The sequence below is a fragment of the Ahaetulla prasina genome, chromosome 18, assembly GCF_028640845.1.
Source record: "Ahaetulla prasina isolate Xishuangbanna chromosome 18, ASM2864084v1, whole genome shotgun sequence".
Classification (NCBI taxonomy): Eukaryota; Metazoa; Chordata; class Lepidosauria; order Squamata; family Colubridae; genus Ahaetulla; species Ahaetulla prasina.
In genome coordinates, this window is record NC_080556.1 from 9966074 (window position 1) to 9990715 (window position 24642).

Below are 24642 nucleotides of genomic sequence, written 5' to 3' on the forward strand. Positions count from 1 at the left end.
CATATAGACGAGAGGTCGAACGACTAGCCTTGTGGTGCAACCAAAACAATCTGGAACTGAACACACTCAAAACCGTAGAAATGGTGGTAGACTTTAGGAGAAACCCTTCCATACTTCCACCTCTCACAATACTTGACAACACAGTATCAACAGTAGAAACCTTCAAATTTCTGGGTTCTATCATATCGCAAGATCTCAAATGGACAGCTAACATCAAAAACATCATTAAAAAAGGACAACAAAGAATGTTCTTTCTGCGCCAACTCAGTAAGCTCAAACTGCCCAAGGAGCTGCTGATCCAATTCTACAGAGGAATTATTGAGTCTGTCATTTGCACCTCTATAACTGTCTGGTTCGGTTCTGCAACCCAACAAGAAAGACACAGACTTCAGAGGATAATTAGAACTGCAGAAAAAAATAATTGCTACCAACTTGCCTTCCATTGAGGACCTGTATACTGCACGAATCAAGAAGAGGGCCGTGAAAATATTTGCAGATCCCTCGCATCCTGGACATAAACTGTTTCAACTCCTACCCTCAAAACGACGCTATAGAGCACTGCACACCAGAACAACTAGACACAAGAACAGTTTTTCCCGAAGGCCATCACTCTGCTAAACAAATAATTCCCTCAACACTGTCAGACTATTTACTGAATCTGCACTACTATTAATCGTTTCATAGTTCCCATCACCAATCTCTTTCCACTTATGACTGTATGACTATAACTTGTTGCTGGCAATCCTTATGATTTATATTGATATATTGACCATCATTTGTGTTGTAAATGTTGTACCTTGATGAACGTATATTTTCTTTTATGTACACTGAGAGCATATGCACCAAGACAAATTCCTTGTGTGTCCAATCACACTTGGCCAATAAAATTCTATTCTATTCTATTCTATTCTATTCTATTCTATTCTATTCTAATATGGTTTTTTTGAGGGGTTCTAAAACAAATACTTGAACCCTGACACTTAGGTGTTCCAACAGGGTGGATTGCATTATGTCCACACTTCTCAACTGCTTCTAGGATAAACTTACAGAGATCCGGTTCAATGGATAATCCTTCAGTTACGAAGGGCTGTTTAGTGACCGTTCTAATTTATGACGGACCTTATTTTCCATTTACTTTCAAATCCCTAGCTTCCCAGAGAGAATCACTGCCAGCCCATGTAGCTAATTCTTTGGTTGATGGACCATACAAGAAACCTTAAAATTCCTGTGTAGAAGCAAAAAAATATATACTGGACAAAAATACATACATGGCTGGAAAAGATGATTGCACATTGATTTGAAACCAGAAATATTTTGGTTGGGGATTTTACCTGAAACTTACAGTAAAGAGAACGCATATTTAATTATCCATGTATTAACTGCAGCTAGAATTTTATTTGTACAAAATTGGAAAAGTGAAGTGTTCCCTTCTGATGAGAATGTAATTAGGAAAATGTTAGAATGTGCAGAAATGAACAGATTAACGCTTGCAATTAAGGAGAAGGCACAAACTTAATATTATATTATATGGGAATTATTTTATCGATGGTTATCAAATAGAAATGGAAGTTGGAAATAAAAGGAGATTAAAGAAGAGTAGAAAATATGTTAAGATAGAGATGTAAACAATAGGATGGTTGCTATTATTGTGGCTATTAGGATTATTATGTTTAATATTATTATTATATTCTTATTAGAAGATATGTTAAGAGGGAAAAAATGCATAGGCTTACTAGGTTCGATACGACAATTGTAAGATTAGAGAATTAATATCAATGTAATGAATGCTGTTGTAAACCTTGATGGTGACTGCACAGAGATATTTTTACCCAGACAACACACTGCTAAAGGGAAGATGGAATGTTTATATTAAAACCAAAAAAACAAATTCCAAATCTGTTTGTGTCATGCCCCTGTCGGAGTCTGAATCCGAAGGGGAAGAGGAACTGAGTGAGAGAGTGGATCCACTGGCTGTGGAAAAAACTGGGGAAGGGCAAAGTCAGGCTGGGCAGAGCAGGGGAGAGGTAGAACAAGGGAGACGGGGTTCAGATGAAGACCAAGGCCCACCCACTCCTCATCCTCGGCAGCGCAGGGAGGAACAGAGAAGAAAGAGATCAATGTGGGTTGCGTGGCTTACAAGGGAGGAAAGGGAACCAATCCTCTTTACAAGGCACAGGTGCTGCTGGAGTTTAAAAGGAGAGACAAATGGGAGGGGCGTTTGTCAGGAACAACGAGTTTATCTGGTGTTTCTTTGAATTCTAGCATCCTCCCAACTGCCTTGGAATTCCTTATTTTGCTTGCCCTGCCAGATTAATTAACCTGGTCTTGTCTTGTTGGATTTTTTGTTAGAAGTTTTCTGCTGTTCAACATCTACATGAAGCCGCTGGGTGAGATCATCAGTGGTTTGGGGTGAGATACCAGCAATGCGCTGATGACACTCAGCTGTACTTTTCCACCCGGACCACCCCAATGAAGCTGTTGAAGTGCTGTCCCGGTGTTTGGAGGCTGTCGGGTCTGGATGGGGAGAAACAGGCTCAAGCTTAATCCCTCCAAGGCGGAGTGGCTGTGGATGCCGGCACCCGATTCAGTCAGCTGCAGCAGCGGCTGGCTGTTGAGGCAGTTACTGGCCCCAAAGGATAGGGTGCGCAACTTGGGTGTCCTTCTGGATGATCGGCTGTCGTTTGAAGATCATTTGACGGCCGTCTCCAGGAGGGCCTTCCACCAGGTTCGCCTGGTCCGGCAGTTCGCCTTCCTTGATCGGGATGCCTTATGCACGGTCACTCATGCGCTCGTTACCTCTCGCTTGGATTACTGTAATGCTCTCTACATGGGGCTCCCCTGAAGTGCGCTCGGAGGCTTCAGTTAGTCAGAATGCAGCTGCGGGTGATAGAGGAGCTACGTAGCTCCCATGTAACACCGCTCCTCGCAGACTGCACTGGCTGCCTGTGGCCTTCGGGTGCACTTTAAGGTGTTGATTATGACCTTTAAAGCGCTCCATGGCTTGGGACCTGGGTACTTACGGGACCGCCTGCTGTTACCACATGCCTCCCACCGACCCGTGCGCTCCCACAGAGGGACTTCTCAGGGTGCCGTCCGCCAAACAATGTCGGCTGGCGGCCCCAGGGAAGGGCCTTCTCTGTGGGGCTCCCACTCTGGAGCAGGCTTCCCCGGGCTTCGCCAAATTCCTGACCTTGGACATTTCGTGCGAACTCAAGACTCACCTTTTTATCCAGCAGGCTGGCTTAAATTGGGATTTTAAATTTTAAATTTATTAATTTTAAATGGGGTTTTAGTAGAGTAAATTTTAATCATTGGGCTAATTTAAATAAGTTTTTTAAATGGGATTTTAAATTTGTATATTGTATTGCTGGTTTTTATTATGCCTGTACACCGCCCTGAGTCCTTCGGGAGAAGGGCGGTATAAAAATTAAATAAAATAAATAAATAAATAATAAATAAATGGTTATCCAACATTTTCTTAAAAATTTCCAGTGTTGGAGCATTTACAACTTCTGCAGGCAAGTTGTTCCACTCATTAATTGTTCTAACTGTCAGGAAATTTCTCCTTAGTTCTAAGTTGCTTCTCTCCTTGATTAGTTTCCACCCATTGCTTCTTGTCCTGCCTTCAGGTGCTTTGGAGAATAGCTTGACTCCCTCTTCTTTGTGGCAGCCCCTGAGACATTGGAAGACTGCTATCATGCCTCCCCTAGTCCTTCTTTTCATTAAACTAGACATACCCAGTTCCTGCAACCGTTCTTCATATGTTTTAGCCTCCAGTCCCCTCATCATCTTTGTTGCTCTTCTCTGCACTCTTTCTAGAGTTTCCACATCTTTTTTACATCGTGGCGACCAAAACTGAATGCAATATTCCAAGTGTGGCCTTACCAAGGCATTATAAAGTGGTATTAACACTTCACGTGATCTTGATTCTATCCCTCTGTTTATGCAGCCCAGAACTGTGTTGGCTTTTTTGGCAGCTGCTGCACACTGCACACTGCACAAACTGATTCTCAGGAGTCTCAAAGGCGCCCCTTGAGCAGGTAGTCAAACTCAGAGTAACAAACACACAAGTAAATTTCCTATAGGGAGTCCTCGATGTGGCATTTTTTGGGGGTACGGTCTTAAGTTCAAGTTTAAGAGGTGTTGAAGTCCACACCTCTTAAGCACTGAAGTCCAAATGTCTTAAAATTACAAAGGTTGACAAACTGTGATTTAAAGCAAAAGGCTATAAGAGAAAAGTGTAACGCAGGCAGTCTTCCACTTACCGCCACAACCGAGCTCCAAAATTGCCGTCGCTAAGTGGGGACATTTGTTAAGTGAGTTCTGCCCCATTTTAAGCCCTCTCTCGCCCCAGTGGTTAAGTGAATCACGGCAAGGTGTCCAATTAGCAATGTGGTTGTTAAATGAATCTGGCTTCCCCGCTGGATTTTGCTCGCCAAAAAGTTGCCAAAGTGGGGGATCGCGTGACACACAAACACGCCCCCCCCCGAGGACACTGCAATTGTCATAAGTACGAGTCAGTGTCCTGACAGGGAGATGCTGCAACGGTCGTGAAGTGTGAAAAACGGTCCTAAGTCACTTTTTTCCTGCGCCCTTGTAACTTCGGTCACTAAACAAACTGCTGTAACTCAAGGAGTAGTTGTAATGTAGTTGACACAACAGTGATTGGTCTCATTCGAGACAATGACGAATCCGCATATAGACGAGAGGTCGAACAACTAGCCTTGTGGTGCAACCAAAACAATCTGGAACTGAACACACTCAAAACCGTAGAAATGGTGGTAGACTTTAGGAAAAACCCTTCCATACTTCCACCTCTCACAATACTAGACAACACAGTATCAACAGTAGAAACCTTCAAATTTCTGGGTTCTATCATATCGCAAGATCTCAAATGGACAGCTAACATCAAAAACATCATTAAAAAAGGACAACAAAGAATGTTCTTTCTGCGCCAACTCAGTAAGCTCAAACTGCCCAAGGAGCTGCTGATCCAATTCTACAGAGGAATTATTGAGTCTGTCATTTGCACCTCTATAACTGTCTGGTTGGTTCTGCAACCCAACAAGAAAGACACAGACTTCAGAGGATAATTAGAACTGCAGAAAAATAATTGCTACCAACCTGCCTTCCATTGAGGACCTGTATACTGCACGAATCAAGAAGAGGGCCGTGAAAATATTTGCAGATCCCTCGCATCCTGGACATAAACTGTTTCAACTCCTACCCTCAAAAGCGGCTATAGAGCACTGCACACCAGAACAACTAGACACAAGAACAGTTTTTTCCCGAAGGCCATCACTCTGCTAAACAAATAATTCCATCAACACTGTCAAACTATTTACTGAATCTGCACTACTATTAATCGTTTCATAGTTCCCATCACCCATCTCTTTCCACTTATGACTGTATGACTATAACTTGTTGCTGGCAATCCTTATGATTTATATTGATATATTGACCATCATTTGTGTTGTAAATGTTGTACCTTGATGAACGTATATTTTCTTTTATGTACACTGAGAGCCTATGCACCAAGACAAATTCCTTGTGTGTCCAATCACACTTGGCCAATAAAATTCTATTCTATTCTATTCTATTCTAATATGGTTTTTTTGAGGGGTTCTAAAACAAATACTTGAACCCTGACACTTAGGCGTTCCAACAGGGTGGATTGTATTATGTCCACACTTCTCAACTGCTTCTAGGATAAACTTATAGAGATCTGGTTCAATGGATAGTCCTTCAGTTACGAACGGCTGTTTAGTGACCGTTCTAATTTATGACGGACCTTATTTTCCATTTACTTTCAAATCCCTAGCTTCCCAGAGAGAATCACTGCCAGCCCATGTAGCTAATTCTTTGGTTGATGGACCATACAAGAAACCTTAAAATTCCTGTGTAGAGAAGCAAAAAAATATATACTGGACAAAAATACATACATGGCTGGAAAAGATGATTGCACATTGATTTAAAACCAGAAATATTTTGGTTGGGGATTTTACCTGAAACTTACAGTAAAGAGAACACATATTTAATTATCCATGTATTAACTGCAGCTAGAATTTTATTTGCACAAAATTGGAAAAGTGAAGCATTCCCTTCTGATGAGAATGTAATTAGGAAAATGTTAGAATGTGCAGAAATGAACAGATTAACACTTGCAATTAAGGAGAAGGCACAAACTTAATATTATATTATATGGGAATTATTTTATCGATGGTTATCAAATAGAAATGGAAGTTGGAAATAAAAGGAGATTAAAGAAGAGTAGAAAATATGTTAAGATAGAGATGTAAACAATAGGATGGTTGCTATTATTGTGGCTATTAGGATTATTATGTTTAATATTATTATTATATTCTTATTAGAAGATATGTTAAGAGGGAAAAAATGCATAGGCTTACTAGGTTCGATACGACAATTGTAAGATTAGAGAATTAATATCAATGTAATGAATGCTGTTGTAAACCTTGATGGTGACTGCACAGAGATATTTTTACCCAGACAACACACTGCTAAAGGGAAGATGGAATGTTTATATTAAAACCAAAAAAACAAATTCCAAATCTGTTTGTGTCATGCCCCTGTCGGAGTCTGAATCCGAAGGGGAAGAGGAACTGAGTGAGAGAGTGGATCCACTGGCTGTGGAAAAAACTGGGGAAGGGCAAAGTCAGGCTGGGCAGAGCAGGGGAGAGGTAGAACAAGGGAGACGGGGTTCAGATGAAGACCAAGGCCCACCCCACTCCTCATCCTCGGCAGCGCAGGGAGGAACAGAGAAGAAAGAGATCAATGTGGGTTGCGTGGCTTACAAGGGAGGAAAGGGAACCAATCCTCTTTACAAGGCACAGGTGCTGCTGGAGTTTAAAAGGAGAGACAAATGGGAGGGGCGTTTGTCAGGAACAAACGCCGAGTTTATCTGGTGTTTCTTTGAATTCTAGCATCCTCCCAACTGCCTTGGAATTCCTTATTTTGCTTGCCCTGCCAGATTAATTAACCTGGTCTTGTCTTGTTGGATTTTTTTGTTAGAAGTTTTCTGCTTACAACGTTTGGGACTGAAATATGGCCAGCCAAAGACTATGACAGGTTGGTGGAAGAGCTCTCTCTCCAGGCCGGAGAGATGAAATGGGCCTCGGGGGGCACAGTTGGGTGATAATGTGACTATTGTTGGAAAATGGGAGTTTGGGGAAGGGCTTTGTGCTGAAAATTCACCTTGAGATAGAAAATGACGGAGGTACCAAAAGATGCTCACCGTTGATTCTGGCATATACCGCCACCGTCCCGTTCTGGAGTCCGGCAAAGAGGTAATCGGCGTTGTGCTTCAAGCAGAGAACAGGGTGGGATCCAGGGGCCCGGCTGGTCAGCAAACACTGGGCCCCTGTATCCAGACTGCTATAGGCCAAGATGCTGCAGAGGGAACAAACCGACACTTGCCTTAAAAACCAGTGGTGGGTTTCAAATTTTTTGACTATCGGTTCTGTGGGTGTGGCTGGGTGGGCACGGCATGGCTTGGTGGGCATGGCATGGCTTGGTGGGCGTGGCAGGGGAAAGATACTGTAAAATCTCCATTCCCACCCCACTCCGGGGGAAGGATACTGCAAAATCTCCATTCCCACCCCACTCCAGGGGAAGGATACTGCAAAATCCCCATTCCCACCCCATTCCAGGGGAAGGATACTGCAAAATCCCCATTCCCACCCCATTCTGGGGGAAGGATACTGTAAAATCTCCATTCCCACCCCACTCCGGGGGAAAGATACTGCAAAATCCCCATTCCCACCCCACTCCAGGGGAAGGATACTGTAAAATCCCCATTCCCATCCCATTCTGGGGGAAGGATACTGAAAAATCTCCATTCCCACCCCACTCCAGGGGAAGGATACTGTAAAATCTCCATTCCCACCCCACTCCAGGGGAAGGATACTGTAAAATCTCCATTCACACCCCACTCCAGGGGAAGGATACTGTAAAATCTCCATTCCCATCCCACTCCGAGGGAAGGATACTGCAAAATTCCCATTTCCTCCCAATCAGCTGGGACTTGGAAGGCAGAGAATAGATGGGGGGGGCAGGCCAGTCAGAATTTTTACTACCGGTTCTCCAAACTACTCAAAATTTCCGCTACCGGTTCTCCAGAACTCGTCCGAACCTGCTGAAACCCACCTCTGTTAAAAACCCATCTTGAGCCAGAGGACCATTTACTAGCACTGAAAGGGCACCCCCCCCAGTGGCCGAGAACAGAACTGCTGGAGTAGTTTCATCCCTTTCCCTTTGAATTGAAGACAATTTGGGACCGCTCCTCAGAACATGTGCAGAGTGCTTCTCTCTCCCCATTCCGAGGAAGTGCAATGGGGCTGGGTGGAGGGAGAGGACGGTTCGAAATCCGTGGATAGAAAAGCAAAGATCAGCAGCATGAGTCAAAGTTGCTGGTGACCGCCTACCACTGTACCATAGAGTGTATTTTAACTTAGCGCACCTGTGTATGGTTTGCCAATTTGCACAGTGGCAGATAGGACAGCACTCCGGAGGGTCATTGCCCAGAGTATCATGGTTTGCCCTCTCCTGCTTAAGAAACTTCAAAACATTCTTTAAAGATCCGTCTCATCCTGGGCACCCTTTTTTTTTTTTTTTTTTTTGAACTATTACCATCTGGCAGCTGGTACAGGATAAAACAAGGACAAATAGGCTAAAAAACAGCTTCTATCCCAGAGTAGTATCTCTATTGAATTCTACTGTATAGTGCAATATTATGGGATGCAATGGCTCAGTGGCTAAGACGCTGAGCTTGTCGATCGAAAGGTCGGCAGTTCAGCGGTTCGAATCCCTGGTGCAGCGTAACGGGGTGAGCTCCCGTGACTTGTCCCAGCTTCTGCCAACCTAGCAGTTTGAAAGCACGTAAAAAAAAATAATACAAGTAGAAAAATAGGGACCACCTTTGGTGGGAAGGGAACAGCGTTCCGTGCGCCTTTGGCATTGAGTCATGCCGGCCACATGACCACGGAGACGTCTTCGGACAGCGCTGGCTCTTCGGCTTAGAAATGGAGATGAGCACCGCCCACTAGAGTCGAGAACGACTAGCACATATGTGCGAGGGGAAGCTTTACTTTTTAATGCAATATTAATGTAGTATCAGGGGTTTTCAATTCGATTGTATAGAATGTGAAGGATGTGTGTTTGTGTTTTATGTTTCTTTTTATAGTTTCCTTATGTATAATGTACACTGAAGATGGCATTCAATTTCATTGTACGAGGTGCAACAACAACGAAGTAAGTATGGGTGTCCAGTTTTGCATGTAACATTCGACTGACCAGCCCAAAAGGAAGGCTAAACAGACAATGCCACAATGGGGTGACCTGCATAGACATGAGGGGCACCCCAAGAGTCTCCAAGCCCCTCCCCACCCAATTATTTCCAGGACCCCGATTCTTTCTCACCTGCCATCTTGCAGGCCGAGGCAGAGGACAGGCTGAACTGGAAACGGCTGGTCGGCTGCGGTTTGAGATTCCTCCGCTCGCTCCTCTTCGGCCCTTTCGGGGATGTACTCCAAGCAGAGGACCTGCGAGGCCACCGGGAAAGACCTGACAGTACGAGGCACTGACCGGTTCAGGGAAAATATCTCCACTTGGCCCCCGGCACCTTCCTGACCTCCTCCGACCTAGACGAGCCAGAAAGAGTGGACACTGTCTTTTAAACTGGACTATAATTTTATCGTCTTGTTGACCAGGGTGTTTGAGTGAATCATAAGGTTGCTAAGTGAACAGCAAGGCTTTCAAGTGAATCGCAAGGTTGTTAAGCGAATCGCAAGCTTGTTAAGTGAATCACAAGGCTGCTATGTGAATTATAAGATCATTAAGTGAACCGCAAGATTGTTAAGTGAATCACAAGGCTTCTATGTGAATTATAAGATCATTAAGTGAACCACAAGCTTGTTAAGTGAATCACAAGGCTGCTATGTGAATTATAAGATCATTAAGTGAACCACAAGCTTGTTAAGTGAATCATAAGGCTGCCATGTGAATTATAAGATCATTAAGTAAACCACAAGCTTGTTAAGTGAATCACAAGGCTGCTATGTGAATTATAAGATCATTAAGTGAACCACAAGATTGTTAAGTGAATCACAAGGCTCCTATGTGGATTATAAGATCATTAAGTGAATCGCAAGCTTGTTAAGTGAATCACAAGGCTGCCATGTGAATTATAAGATCATTAAGTGAATCACAAGCTTGTTAAGTGAATCACAAGGTTGTGATGTGCTTCATAGGGTCGTTAAGTGAATCACCCGGTTCTTAAGCAAACCCGGCTTCCCCCTTGTCAAAAAGGACCTTTAGAGACGTAGGTATGAAATCTGATTGAATTGATAGGCGTGGGCTGCATAGAAGTGAAGTTCCTTCAACCCTCCTCCATTCCACCTCACCATTCCTCTTAGGCCAGCACTTTACGGCCAACAAGTAAGCCAGCCCCTCCTCATTTTTAGGACTCTATGTGAGCTACCACAAATATTGGGGTCCCTCCAGCCTGCTGATAGCTGCCTCTGCTTCAGGGAAGCCATTCAATAGATGTATTCATTCATTCATTTATTCATTCAACTACTAGACCCGTCCATCTCAAGTCAATGACTCTGGCAGGCTTTTTGTTCTTGTTAGTTGCAAAGTCGTGTCCGACCCATCGCGACCCCATGGACAACGTTCCTCCAGGCCTTCCTGTCCTCTACTATCCTCTGCAATCCATTTAAGCTGCTTCAATGACTTCATCCAGCCACCTCGTTCTCTGTCGTCCCTTTCTTCTTCTTTTGCCCTCCATCCTTCCCAGCATTCGGATCTCTTCTCCAGTGAGTCCTTCTTTCTCATTAGAGTTCTCATTGAGTCCTTTCTCAAAGGATTTGAGTTTCCTCTTCAGGATCTTTCTGGCCTTCTAAAGAGCAGTCAGGGTTGATCTCCTCTAGGACTGACCGGTTGGATCACCTTGCAGTTCAAGGGACTCGCAGGAGTCCCTTGGATCTATCTACCTACCTACCTACCTACCTACCTACCTATCTATCTATCTATCTATCTATCTATCTATCTATCTATCTATCATTGTGAGTTGCAAAGTCATGTCCAACCCATTGCGACCCCATGGACCACGTTCCTCCAGGCCTTCCTGTCCTCTACCATCCTCTGGAGTCCATTTAAGCTCACGCCTACTGCTTCAGTGACTCCATACAGCCACCTCGTTCTCTGTTGTCCCCTTCTTCTTTTGCCCTCCATCATTCCCAGCATTCGGCTCTTCTCCAGGGAGTCCTTCCTTCTCATTAGGTGGCGAAAGCATTTGAGTTTCACTGGGAGGCTTATAATTCATTTATCTCCAACTTCTGGAATTAGAAACAAGGGGACCTCTCCTTCAGCCCCATAAATATTGAATCCCTTCTCTTTTCAGAATTACAGAATAACTAGTTTGGAAGGGACCTTGGAGGTCTTCTAGTCCAACTCCCTGCTCAAAACAGGAGACCCTATACCACTTCAGACAAGTGGCTGTCCAATCTCTTAAAAGCCTCCAATGATGGAGCACCTTGGGAAGGACTTGACAGGTAGACAAAAAATGCCAATTAACAGAATAACAGAGTTGGAAGGGACCTTGGAGGTCTTCTAGTCCAACCCCCTGCCGAGGCAGGAAACCCTACACCATGATCGCCCCACTTTTTTTTTTTAATTTGAATTTATATCCTGCCCTTCTCCGAAGACTCAGGGCGGCTTACACTATGTCAAGCAATAGTCTTCATCCATTTGTATATTATATACAAAGTCAACTTATTGCCCCCAACAATCTGGGTCCTCATTTTACCTACCTTATAAAGGATGGAAGGCTGAGTCAACCTTGGGCCTGGTGGGACTTGAACCTGCAGTAATTGCAAGCAGCTGCGTTAATAACAGACTGTCTTAGCAGTCTGAGCCACCAGAGGCCCTAAAACCCAACCCACTGCTCAGGCAGGAAACCCTATATCATTTCAGACCAACGGTTGTCCAATATTTTCTTAAAAACCTCCAGCGTTGGAGCATCCACAAACTCTGAAGGTAAAAGTCGTTCCACTTCTGGAAGCAAGTATTTTCCCATTTGGGTTGTCTTCTGCGAAGTCCTCAGCTCTTGCAAAGGAGAGGAAAGCTGATGCAAAGATTACCGATTGACAGTGTTGGAAGGGACCTTGTAGGTCATCTAGTCCAACCCCCACCGGCCAAGCAGGAGACCCTACACCGTTTTTGACGGATGGCATCCAGTCTCTTCTTGAAAGCTTCCAGTGATGAATCTCCCACAACTTCCGAAGGCAACTTCTGTTCCACGGGTGGATTGTTCTCAATGTTAGAAAATTCCTCCTTATTTCCAGGTTGAATCTCTCCTTGGTCAGTTTCCATCCATTGTTCCTTGTCTGGCCTTCGGGTGGTTTGGAAAATAGCTTGACCCCCTCCTCTCTGTGGCAGCCCTTCAGATATTGGAAGATGCTATCCTGTCTCCCCTGGTCCTTCTCTTCACTAGACTAACCAGGCCGTTTCTGTAACCTTTCATTGTATGTTTTAGCCTCCATTCCCCAAATCCTCTTGGTTGCTCTTCTCTGCACTTTTTCTAAAGTCGCAACATCTTCTTTTATAGTGTGGTTCTTAATTTTAAGGTTGCCCCTCTCCTTGATGAGTTTCCATCCGTTGCTTCTTGTCCTGCCTTCGGGTGCTTTGGAGAATAGCTTGCCCCCCTCCCTCCTCCTCTCTGTGGCAGCCCCTCAAATATTGAAAGACTGCTAAAATAAGTATCAGATAAAAAAATATCGAATAGCATATGAGTAAATTTAGGAAATATTTTGTATTAGATATATTTTTGAAGGAGAGGGGAATTGAGAGTGTGATTATGTGTGGGGTGACTAGAGATTATAATTTAGGAAGTATTTTGGATTATGATTGTTAGTTTTGATACCCTGCATTTTGTTCTGGGAAGTCGGGGTGGGGGTGGGGGTAAGGGGAAGGGGAATTGGGGGGTTGAGGGTAGAGATGGAGTGATGGTTAATGTACAGGGATTATTGAAGATGTATAAATATAATTAATGTAGGGTCGGGTCTGCCCGGTTACCATTTTAGAACGGTGGGGAGGGAGAAAAGAGAGAGGAGGTAGGAAAGAGGAGAAGAGGAAGGAAGAGGGGTAGAAGAGGGAGAAGGAAGGTGGAGGGTGGAGGGAGGAGAGGACGTAGCTAAGAGAAGGAGACGAAGGTCTGGAAAGTAAAAGAAGGTAGAAGAGGGAAGAGTGTTAAAAAGGGGGGTGGTGACTGGGCGAGCCCGACTAATTGTATATAACTGTACATTGGATGAGCTGTTTGATATGATTGTAAAAATAAAACTTTTTTATGAAAAAAAAAAAATTGAAAGACTGCTATCGTGTCTCCTTCTCTTCACTAGACCGGTCAGCCATGCCCAGTTCCTGCAACCGTTCGTCGTAGGTTTTAGCCTCCAGTCCGCGAGGCCATTGATAGATGCTGTTTCTGCATAAACTCACCCAAAAATATCCCTGGGGTAGAGAAGTGCTGATGGCTGAGAATCCCAGCAAGGAAGACTGGACGGGGCTGTGCACAGCCGCCCGCAGCTGAAGGCAGGAATCCATTCAGAAGGAGAGGGGAAGAAAAAGAGAAACCTGAGACCTGAGAGTTATTTGACGAGATGCGTTCGACAACTCTTTGAAACAAGCTTTGGCGGAGGGACGTAAACTGGGGTGGGGCTGCTGGGAGTTCGCAGGGATTTGGGAGAACCTCTAGCTAAGATTCTATGCAGTTGGGAGAACCCCCCCAAATCCCACTCTCGGCTGGCCCCGTCTATCCCACCCCTCCCATCCCAGGAGTCCTCATGCAGCCTGTTTTGGATGCAGGTAAGTGCAGGGCGTGCGCGGAGGCTCGGGGAGGGCGAGAAATGGGCCTACCGGAAGTTCGGGAAGGCCGGAAACGGGCCTGTTTCCAGCCTCCAGAGCAGGGCTCTCCAACCTTGGTCCGTTTAAGACTTGTGGACTTCAACTCCCAGAGTCCCTCAGCCAGCAAAGCTGGCTGAGGAACTCTGGGAGTTGAAGTCCACAAGTCTTAAAGGGACCAAGGTTGGAGAGCCCTGCTCCAGAGGGCCTCCAGAGCCTGGGGAGGCTGTTTTCGCCCTCCCGGAGGCTCAAGAAAAGCCTTCGGAGCCCGGGGAGGGCAAAAACGCACCGCCACCCCCCCAATCGTGGTGCGGGAGGCCGACTAGGCCACGCCCAACAGGGCCACGCCCACCCAGCAACCGGGCAGAGAACCCCTTGCTAGAATTTTTGAAGCCCGCCCCCGGACGTAAAGCCCACCTTTCTAAAACGTTATCTTCCGTACCACCAGTCTCCGAAAACAAAGGAAAGGAATTGTTAAGAAGAGCTAAATATACATCTGGGGGAAACAACAGAATCGATCAATGGAAACACGCAATTAAGGCAGAGCCACCAGAGAAGGGGTTGAAAGGAACAGCGGGAACAGAGGGCTAAAATTAGTCTCCGGGAAAACCAAAGAGGGCCCAACGGCCTGGGGGTGGGGGGTGGGGGTGGGGGGGACAGCAGATGTTCCGAAGAAAGGGAATGGGAGGGCGTAAAAGGCTGGTGTTGTTTTTGTTTTGTTTTAAGGTAATTATGTGCCCGCTTTTTCTTTTTCTTTTTTTTCCCCAGCTGAATCTATTTTTCTTCCACCTCTCCAGAAAACAGATGCGGAGAGAAAAAGAATCAGTTAGCAACGCTGGCTGAAATCTTGCACGCTGGAATGGAAAATGTCCCTTGCTTCCTTCCTTTCCATCTTTCTTTCATTCCCTTCCTTTCTTCTATCCCCTCAATTTTCCTTCCTTCCTTCTTCTACTTTCCTTCTACTTCCTTCCTTCCCTCCCTCCCCCTCCCCATCTTTCTTCTTCCTTCTTTTCCCTACTTTCCTTCTCCTTCCTTCCTCCCTCCCTCCCCCTCCATTCCTTTTCTCCTCCTCCCCTCCACCTTTCTTTTTCCTTCCTTTCCTTCCTCTCTTTCCCTCAATCTTCTTCCTTCCTTCTTTCCTTCCTTCCTTCCCCTCTATTTTCCCTACTTCCTTCTCCTACTTTCCTTCTCCTTCCTTCCTTCCTCCCTCCTTTTCCCTCAATCTTCTTCCTTCCTTCTCCTACTTTCTTCCCCCTCCCTTCCTTCTCTTCTCCTCCCCTCCATCCTTCCTCTTTTCCTACTTTCCCCTTCCTTCCTTCCTTCCTTCCTTCCCTTCCTTTCTTTTCTTTCTTTTCTTCCTTCTTTCCTTTCTCTTCCTTCCTTCCTCCATCCTCCCTTCTTTCTTCCTTCCTTCCTTTCTTTCCTTCTTTCCTTTCCTTTCCTCCCTCCCTCCCTTTCCCTCAATTTGGTGGTGATGGTGTCACTTGTAACTTCAGCTAAGTGACCAGTCAAAAGTTGAGGGCTACCTATAACGGAGTAGAAGAAGATGCAAGTCCTTGAAAAGACAGTCAAAAGTTGTCCCTTGAGATGGGGCCAGTTTGGGGTCTCCTTACCTGCAGGTCAAGGGCCCTGGAGGAGAAGGCAGGGATGTGACAGACCAAAATCGGACACCAGAAAGCGGCTTTGCTCTTCTTGTCTTCTTCAGGGCAGATCCACCCAGGCTGGTTTTCTTCCCCTGGGGGAGGGGGGAGAGAAGAGTTGGAAAATTCCCCTTTCGAAGAGTGAGGTCCAAATTTGTCCTATGACTTGGCCAACAGTCAATTTTGATCAACAGTCAACCTTAATCAACAGTCAACCATGATCAATAATCAATTTTTATCAAGTCAACCGTGATCAACAATCAATCTTGACCAACAGTCAACTTTAACCAACAGTCAACCTTGGCCAACAGTCAACCTTAATCAATAGTCAACTTTGGCCAAGACAACCGTGATCAACAGTCAACCTTGCCCAAAAGTTAACCTTGGCCAACAGTCAACCTTGATCAATAGTCAACTCTGACCAACAATCAACTCTGGTCAACAGTCAACCTTAGCCAATAATCAACCTTGGTCAACAGTTAACCTTGGTTAGCAGTCAACTTTGGCCAATGGTCAACCTTGGCCAACAGTTAACCTTGACCAACAGTCAGCCTTGGCAACAGTCAACCTTGGTCAATAATCAACTTGACCAACAGTCAACCTTGATCAATAGACAACTCTGACCAACAGTCAACTCTGGTCAACAGTCAACCTTGGTCAACAATCAACCTTGGTCAATAGTTAACCTTGGTTAGCAGTCAACTTTGGCCAATGGTCAAACTTGGCCAATAGTCAACCTTGGCCAACAGTCAACCTTGGCCAACTGCCCATCTGAGCAGCATCCTGTGAAGGGAATGCCCTTCACAGAAGCCTGGAAGAGCCATCTGGGTTGTGCTGGCCATGGATAAAAACGATAAATTTTTTGACTGCCCCCTCCTCAAATGCACAGAAGGGACCACAGATAGTCCAGCACCTCAGAACCACAGCTTGCCGATTTTAGAAACACCCCAATAATGTAGATTTCCCCACACTGCAAAGGAAATGAATAATTTTATTGATCGGGGTTTCAAGGATTCCTTAAACGAAGGTTGACTCCTGATCTTTAGAAGTACAGACACACTCAATAACTAAAAAGAAGACCAAGAAGGGAAGGAACTGACATCCAGCCCTATCCCCTGTCCTCTTCTGCAGCTAAAAAAAAAGTGTGTACAGTTTTATTGATTAATTATTTTTATTGATCAATCAGATTGATATGGCCATCCATCATCTCTGCAAAGGTGACATTTTCATCCGTCTCTGAAAAGTCTTCCTCTTAAAAAATGGGAAAGAGGTGGCAGTATTTTTTATTACAATTTAGATACAATAGGATTAAGGACTGAATCAGTGTTCTATTAGCAGCATTTTTTTTTTCCTTTCTAAATTCGCATTCCCCCCCCCCCCCGCCGCTTAATTTTCAGGGCCGGTTTAGCTCACGCTGGTAAAAGCCTGTTATTAAGAACACAGTAGCCTGCAATTACTGCAGGTTCGAGCCCGGCCCAAGGTTGACTCAGCCTTCCATCCTTTATAAGGTAGGTAAAATGAGGACCCAGATTGTTGGGGGGGCAATAAGTTGACTTTGTAAAAATATACAAATAGAATGAGACTATTGCCTTATACACTGTAAGCCGCCCTGAGTCTTCGGAGAAGGGCGGGGTATAAATGTAAACAAAAAAAAAATTTTTTTTAATGCACTGCTTCTTAGCCTTGGCAACTTTTAAGTTGCAGGAGTTTCAATTTTCAGAACTCTTAAAACTGCCTGAGATTAGGGGGGAAAACCCAGGGGTGAAATGCTCCCGGTTTGGACCGGATCACCCAATCCGGTAGCGATGGCAGCGGGTGGTTTGGAGAACCACATTTTCTTTGTCCAAGAAAATGCTTTTAAAACTAAAAAAAAAAAAAGGCTCTGATGATCGTACGGCTCAGCTGGGATTGTCAGAGCCTTTTAAAAGCATGTTTTCTAGAACCTCTTCAGCTGAAGAGGTTGTTTAAAAAATGATTTAAAAGGCTCCTCTGCCGATCCCAGCTGAGCCATGCGATCATCAGAGCCTTCGGTAGAAAAAATGCTTTTAAAAGTAAAAAAAAAAAGGTGGCCACGCCCACCCAGTCACATTACCCCACCCCCACCAAGCCACGCCCACAGAACCGGTAGTGACAAATTTTACATTTCACCACTGGAAAAACCCGTAGCTTTAATGTATGTAGCTCCTTATCGTATTATCATTAATGCATTATTCTTTTATTTGCTACACTTCATTAATAAAATTTAAGCAGACTGTATCGCTCTTCCCTTGTTTATTTGCCACACTTCATTAATAAACTTTTAAAACAGATGAAGCAATTTAAGCCTCTCTTCACCTAAAGTTAATAATAATAATAATATCAGAGTTGGAAGGGACCTTGGAGGTCTTCTAGTCTAACTCCCTGCCCAGGCAGGAAACCCTACACCCATTTCAGACAAATGGCTATCCAACATTTTCTTAAAAATTTCCAGTGTTGGATCATTTACAACTTCTGCAGGCAAGTTGTTCCACTGATTAATTGTTCTAACTGTCAGAAAATTTCTCTTTAGTTCTAAGTTGCTTCTCTCCTTGATTAGTTTCCACCCGTTGCTTCTTGTTCTACCCTCAGGTGCTTTGGAGAATAGCTTGACTCCCTCTTTTTTGTGGCAGCCCCTGAGATATTGGAACACTGCTATCATGTCTCCCCTAGTCCTTCTTTTCATTAAACTAGACATTCCCAGTTCCTGCAACCGTTCTTCATATGTTTTAGCCTCCAGTCCCCTAATCATCTTCGTTGCTCTTCTCTGCACTCTTTCTAGAGTCTCCGCATCTTTTTTATAATATGGTGACCAAAACTGGATGCAATATTCCAAGTGTGGCCTTACCAAGACATTATAAAGAGGTATTAATACTTCACGTGATCTTGATTCTATCCCTCTGTTTATGCAGCCCGCCCTAATGAGTTATCTCATTAGGGCAGGCAGGGAAGAAGGCAGAACAAGAATCTAGGGGGACCCCTAAAAGTCACAAACTTTTATCGATTTCCTTATGAAATATTGGGGGGGGGGAGAAAAAAATCCCATCACCCACGGAGAGATAAGCAATTAAATTCTCCTCTCGGCCCCATGCCTTGGGAGTGGCAGCTCAGCACTTTAATTACAGAAAATATTTAAACATACAGTAAGCCATAAAAGTAAAGGGACACAGTGGCTCAGGGACTAGGACGTTGAGCTTGTCGATCGAAAGGTCGGCAGCTCAGCGGTTCGAATCCCTAGTGCTGCCGTGTAACGGGGTGAGCTCCCGCGACTTGTCCCAGCTTCTGCCAACCTAGCAGTTTTGAAAGCACGTAAAAATGCAAGTAGAAAAAATAGGGACCACCTTTGGTGGGAAGGGAACAGCGTTCCGTGCGCCTTTGGCGTTGAGTCATGCCGGCCACATGACCACGGAGAATGTCTTCGGACAGCGCTGGCTCTTCGGCTTTGAAACGGAGATGAGCACCGACCCCTAGAGTCGGGAACGACTAGCACGTATGTGCGAGGGGAACCTTTACCTTTACCTTAAGCCATAAAAAAAACCACTGAATATTTTAGCAGAGGGCTTCGCACATGGAGTTCCTAATAATCACTTTAACTGCTTTTTTTTTTTTCCAAAGCTTCTGCAGGGACAGTCCTCAACTTACAGCCAAAGTTGGGATCAGAATCTCCATCGTTAAACCAGAAAGTCCAGTTGCCTCTTGGAAAAAAAAAAGCATCTTTGGAGACAACCATGACCTGGAGGACTGGAGAATCTCTACCGGTTTTTAGTTATACACGATAAACTTCTCCTAAAATTAACTTCCTATGGCATCTCAGGACCCCTTCACAAATGGATACCCGCTTTTCTGTCTAACAGACAACAAGTAGTCAAAATTGGCAATGCTTTATCAAATCCTGTTCCTGTCAAGAGTGGCGTTCCTCAAGGCAGCGTCCTTGGACCAACACTCTTTATACTATATATTAATGATCTTTGTGACCATATCTCAAGTAATTGTGTTCTCTTTGCTGACGATGTCGAACTATTTAATACCACAGACAATACTTCTATCATTCAAAACGACCTTGATCATCTAACTGCTTGGTCTAAAAATTGGCAGCTCCAAATTTTATCCAGCAAATGCTCAGTCTTACATATAGGAAAAAAGAACCCAAACACTAAGTACATACTAGATGGACATTACCTTACGGACGACCCCCATCCCGTTAAAGACCTTGGAGTTTTCATGTCAAATGATCTAAGTGCCAAAGCCCACTGCAACTACATAGCAAAAAAAGCTCTAAGAGTTGTAAACCTAATCTTGCGTAGCTTCTTTTCCAAAAACACTACACTACTAACCAGAGCATATAAAACATTTGCTAGACCAATTCTAGAATACAGCTCACCTGTTTGGAACCCTCACCACATCTCTGACATCAATACAATTGAACGTGTCCAGAAATATTTTACAAGAAGAGTTCTCCATTCCTCTGAAAACAACAAAATAACTTACCCCACCAGACTTGAAATCCTAGGCTTAGAAAGCTTGGAACTCCGTCACCTCCAACAAGACCTAAGTTTAACTCACAGAATCATCTATTGTAATGTCCTTCCTGTTAAAGACTACTTCAGCTTTAATTGCAATAATACTAGAGAAACTAATAGATTTAAACTAAATGTCAACCGCTTTAATCTAGATTGCAGAAAATATGACTTCAGTAACAGAGTTGTTAATGCTTGGAATTCACTACCTGACTCTGTGGTCTCTTCCCATAATCCTAAAAGTTTTATCCAAAAACTTTCTACTATTGACCTCACCCCATTCCTAAGAGGACCATAAGGGGCGTGCATAAGCGCACAAACGTGCCTACCGTTCCTGTCCTATTGTTTTTCTTTTCTTCTTCCTATATATATATATGCTTATACCTCCTAATATTTACTCATATATGTGTTTATATGCTATATAATCTTTTTTTATGATACCTACATATATTGTTGTGACAAAATAAATAAATAAATAAAATAAATAAAAATATACGATTTGGGATGAACACCCTTGGAATGGTGTGGGAGTAGGGACGGATTTCCAGAGGGAAAAAAATTGCAGACTACAAGAACCAGGAGCACCACTCAAGTGACCCTGAGGACACAGATAAACTTCTAGGTGGCCTCAACAACCCTCTAAAAAGGATGCAAATTGTTGTGACCCAGGCCCATGTAGGTAGTAGGAAACTCGGTCAGTGTAAAAACAAACAAACTTCATTAAAAAAAGCTGAGAATTAACTCACTCAGTCCAACTAAATTAAAGCAAATTCCTCCCAACACAAATTCCTCGGTCCTATCACTAACCTTGGTCCAATTAGGCAAAGGCCTTTCTTGGCAAACGTTCAGAAGACACGATCCGAAACAAATGCAACAAGACAAAGCTATCAAGGTTGTTTTCCGGCAAAGAGCCCAAACGCCATTGCTGGTCTTCTAAGCCTTATGGGAGGGGCCAATTATTTCTTCCACCTATTCCCGAGTTATCCTCTCTGCTTGAGCTGCTCTTGCCTTCTGGCAGCTCTTCTCATGCCTGCATTAGGAACAGGCTCCTCCTGTTCCTCTGCCTCACTACAGTCCGGCTCTGGAGGCTCTGGAGTCCGCACATCACTCCCCGATGGCCCTGGCCCCACCTCAGCCTCCGACACAGAGCCCTCATCCGGGCCTTCCTCAGCCTCCAGGACTGGCCCATGTTCTTCCTCAGCCTCACCGCTGTCTGACTCCGTTGCCAGCTCCGCAGGCTGTTGGCGGACCACAACACAAATGACCAACTGTCTGCAAGGAATATAAATCCTTCCATTCCCCACTATCCTGTCAGAGCTGAAGAAGCTTCTTGGATGAGAAGCGAAAAGTCTTCAAAGGAAAAAACAACAACAACAGAAAGTCCAGTTGCCTCTTTAAAAAGCACCTTTGGGACAACCACGACCTAGACGACTGAGAATCTCTACAGACTCTCTGCAGACTTTTCCATTGTTAAGCAGTGTGGCTGTTAAGCGGTGTGGTTGCCACCTATTTTATTAATAGCAATACCATTTATATACTGCTTTACAGTGCTTTGCAGCCCTCTCTCTAAGTGGTTTACAGAGTCAGCCTCTTGCCCCCAACAATCTGGGTCCTCATTTTACCCACCTTGGAAGGACGGAAGGCTGAGTCAACCTTGAGCCAGTCAGGATCAAACTGCTGGCAGTGGACAGAGCTTGCAATATTGCATTCTAACCACAAGGAAGGAAGGAAGGAAGGAAGGAAGGAAGGAAGGAAGGAAGGAAGGAAGGAAGGAAGGAAGGAAGGAAGGATGGATGGAAGGAAGGAAGGAAGGAAGGAAGGAAGGAAGGAAGGAAGGAAGGAAGGAAGGAAGGAAGGAAGGAAGGAAGGAAGGAGAGAGAGATAGCAATAGCATTTAGACTTATATACCGCTTTACAGTGCTAGTTACAGCCCTCTCTAAGCGGTTTACTGAGTCTGTAACTTTGAACTGTCACTAAACGAATGGTTGTAAGTAGAGGACTAACTGTACTGCATTAAAACACTAAAAACACTACACTACTAACCAGAGCATATAAAACATTTGCTAGACCAATTCTTGAATACAGCTCACCTGTCTGGAACCCTCACCACATTTCTGATAGCAATACAATTGAACGTGTCCAGAAATATTTTACAAGAAGAGTTCTCCGCTCCTCTGAAAACAACAAAATACCTTATCCCACCAGACTTGAAATCCTGGGTTTAGAAAACTTAGAACTCCATTGCCTTCGACAAGACCTGTGTTTAACTCATAGAATCATCTATTGTAATGTCCTTCCTGTTAAAGACTACTTCAGCTTCAATTGCAATAATACAAGAGCAACCAAAAGATTTAAACTTAATGTTAACCGCTTTAATCTAGATTGCGGAAAATATGACTTCTGTAACAGAATCATCAGTGCTTGGAATACTTTACCTAACTCTGTGGTCTCTTCCCATAATCCCAAAAGCTTTAACCAAAAACTTTCTAATATTGGCCTCACCCCATTCCTAGGAGGACCATAAGGGGCGTGCATAAGAGCACAAACGTGCCTACCGTTCCTGTCCTATTGTTTTTCTTCTTCTTCTTATATATATATATATATATGCTTATACCTCCTAATATTTACTCATGTATATGTTTATATACTATATAATCTTTTTGTATGATACTTATATATATTGTTGTGACAAAATAAATAAATAAATAAATAAATAAATTATGAAGAAGTATTGAACTGACTATGATAACCTGGAGCAAATGTTTTGGGTACAGTATATACCCAAAACCTGTCTAAAATGTTTTGCAGGAGGCACTTCCCACCCACAAGATTGGCAAGAATTAGCAAAATATAGTCTACGATATGTTGGAAAGGTGAGGTGGTCCCAGGGTCCTATTATCCTATGTGGTGGGAGTGCTCGAAAGCAAAAGGTTTCTGGCATCAAATTAAGAGTTGGCTAGAAGAGATTTTAACGGTCAAAATAGAAGTCAAGCCAGAATTTTTCTTATTGGGAATGACAGACGGTAAATATAATAAAAAATGCAACCCATTTAATATTTACATAGATTAACAGCTGCAAGAATAGCATTTGCTCAAAAATGGAACAGCAAAAAAACACCTTCAGAAGAAGTGATATGTAAAATTTTCAGCTGTGCAGAAATGGACAGACTCGCCTTAGAGCTCAAAAATAAAAGTGAATCAATGGACTATGAAATCTGGACTAAATTTTATGAATGGTTAGACGAGAGGAAGAATGCCAAGAAGAAGGTGCAGTGAATGTCTGGAAATTTATATGTCAATGTACAGTTTATTAAACTTGTGAGTGAGATATAGGTTTATTGGATGTGGATATAGCAGTATAGGAGATATTATGCAGGGGTGAAATGCTCCCGGTTCAGACCGGATCACCCGATCCGGTAGCGATAGCGGCGAATGGTTCGGAGAACCAGTAGCAAAAATCCCTGCTCCCCCGCCATGCCCAGCTGAGCCGCGCGATCATTTTTTTTACTTTTTTTTACTTTTAAAAGCATTTTTTGGGGGGGCTGAAAAAATGCTTTTAAAAGTTTTTTTAAAAAGCCTCTGATGATCACGCGGCTCAGCTAGGATCATCAGAACCCTTTAAAAGCATTTTTTCTACGAGGTTGTAAAAAAAATGCTTTTAATAGGCTCCTCTGGCGATCATCAGAGGCTTTTAAAAGCATTTTTTTTACAACCTCTTTGGCCGAAGAAGTTGTAGAAAAAAATGCTTTTCAAAGTAAAAAAAAAAAATTGGCCACACCCACCCAGTCAAATTACTCCCCCCCCAAGCCACACCCACAGAACTGGTAGTAACAAATTTTACCGGTGGCATAACGTTGTATACTTGACACGTAATGAAGTAAGATATATGTACATTTGTATATAGACTGAGGAATGCATTACTTATTAACTTGAATAAGACGGAAATGTTAGAAACCAGAGACGCCAAATGATGTCCATTGTTTTTAAATTAGAATTATTAATAAAAAAAACTTTTTTTTAAAAAAAGAAGAAGCATTGAACCACATTGTGAATGCTCCAACACTGGAAATTTTTAAGAAAATGTTTAGATAGCCATTTGTCTGAAATGGTGTAGGGTTTCCTGCCCGGGCAGGGGGTTGGACTAGAAGACCTCCAAGGTCCCTTCCAACTCTTGTTATTATATTACGTTATGAACCTTATGCCACCAGACTTGAAATCCTAGGTTTAGAAAACTTAGAACTCCGTCGCCTTCGACAAGACCTAAGTTTAACTCATAGAATCATATATTGTAATGTCCTTCCTGTTAAAGACTACTTCAGCTTTAATTGCAATAATACTAGAGCAACCAAAAGATTTAAACTTAATGTCAACCGCTTTAATCTAGATTGCAGAAAATATGACTTCTGTAACAGAATCATCAGTGCTTGGAATACTTTACCTGACTCTGTGGTCTCTTCCCATAATCCTAAAAACTTTAACCAAAAACTTTCTACTATTGACCTCACCCCATTCCTAAGAGGACCATAAGGGGCGTGCATAAGCGCACAAACGTGCCT

General features: G+C 43.6%; 1 protein-coding gene across 1 annotated transcript in view; it reads right to left on the minus strand.

Annotated features, from left to right (window-relative positions):
• Positions 1-24642, minus strand: part of ARHGEF10L (Rho guanine nucleotide exchange factor 10 like) — a 131889-nt gene that overhangs the window by 27370 nt on the left and 79877 nt on the right. Inside the window, exons 19-22 of the mRNA XM_058161524.1 lie at positions 15528-15649; positions 13513-13599; positions 9436-9656; positions 7253-7407 (exon numbers count right to left, since the gene is read on the minus strand). Coding sequence (XP_058017507.1) covers positions 7253-7407; positions 9436-9656; positions 13513-13599; positions 15528-15649 — 585 coding nt within the window. The remainder of the gene's footprint in view (positions 1-7252; positions 7408-9435; positions 9657-13512; positions 13600-15527; positions 15650-24642) is intronic.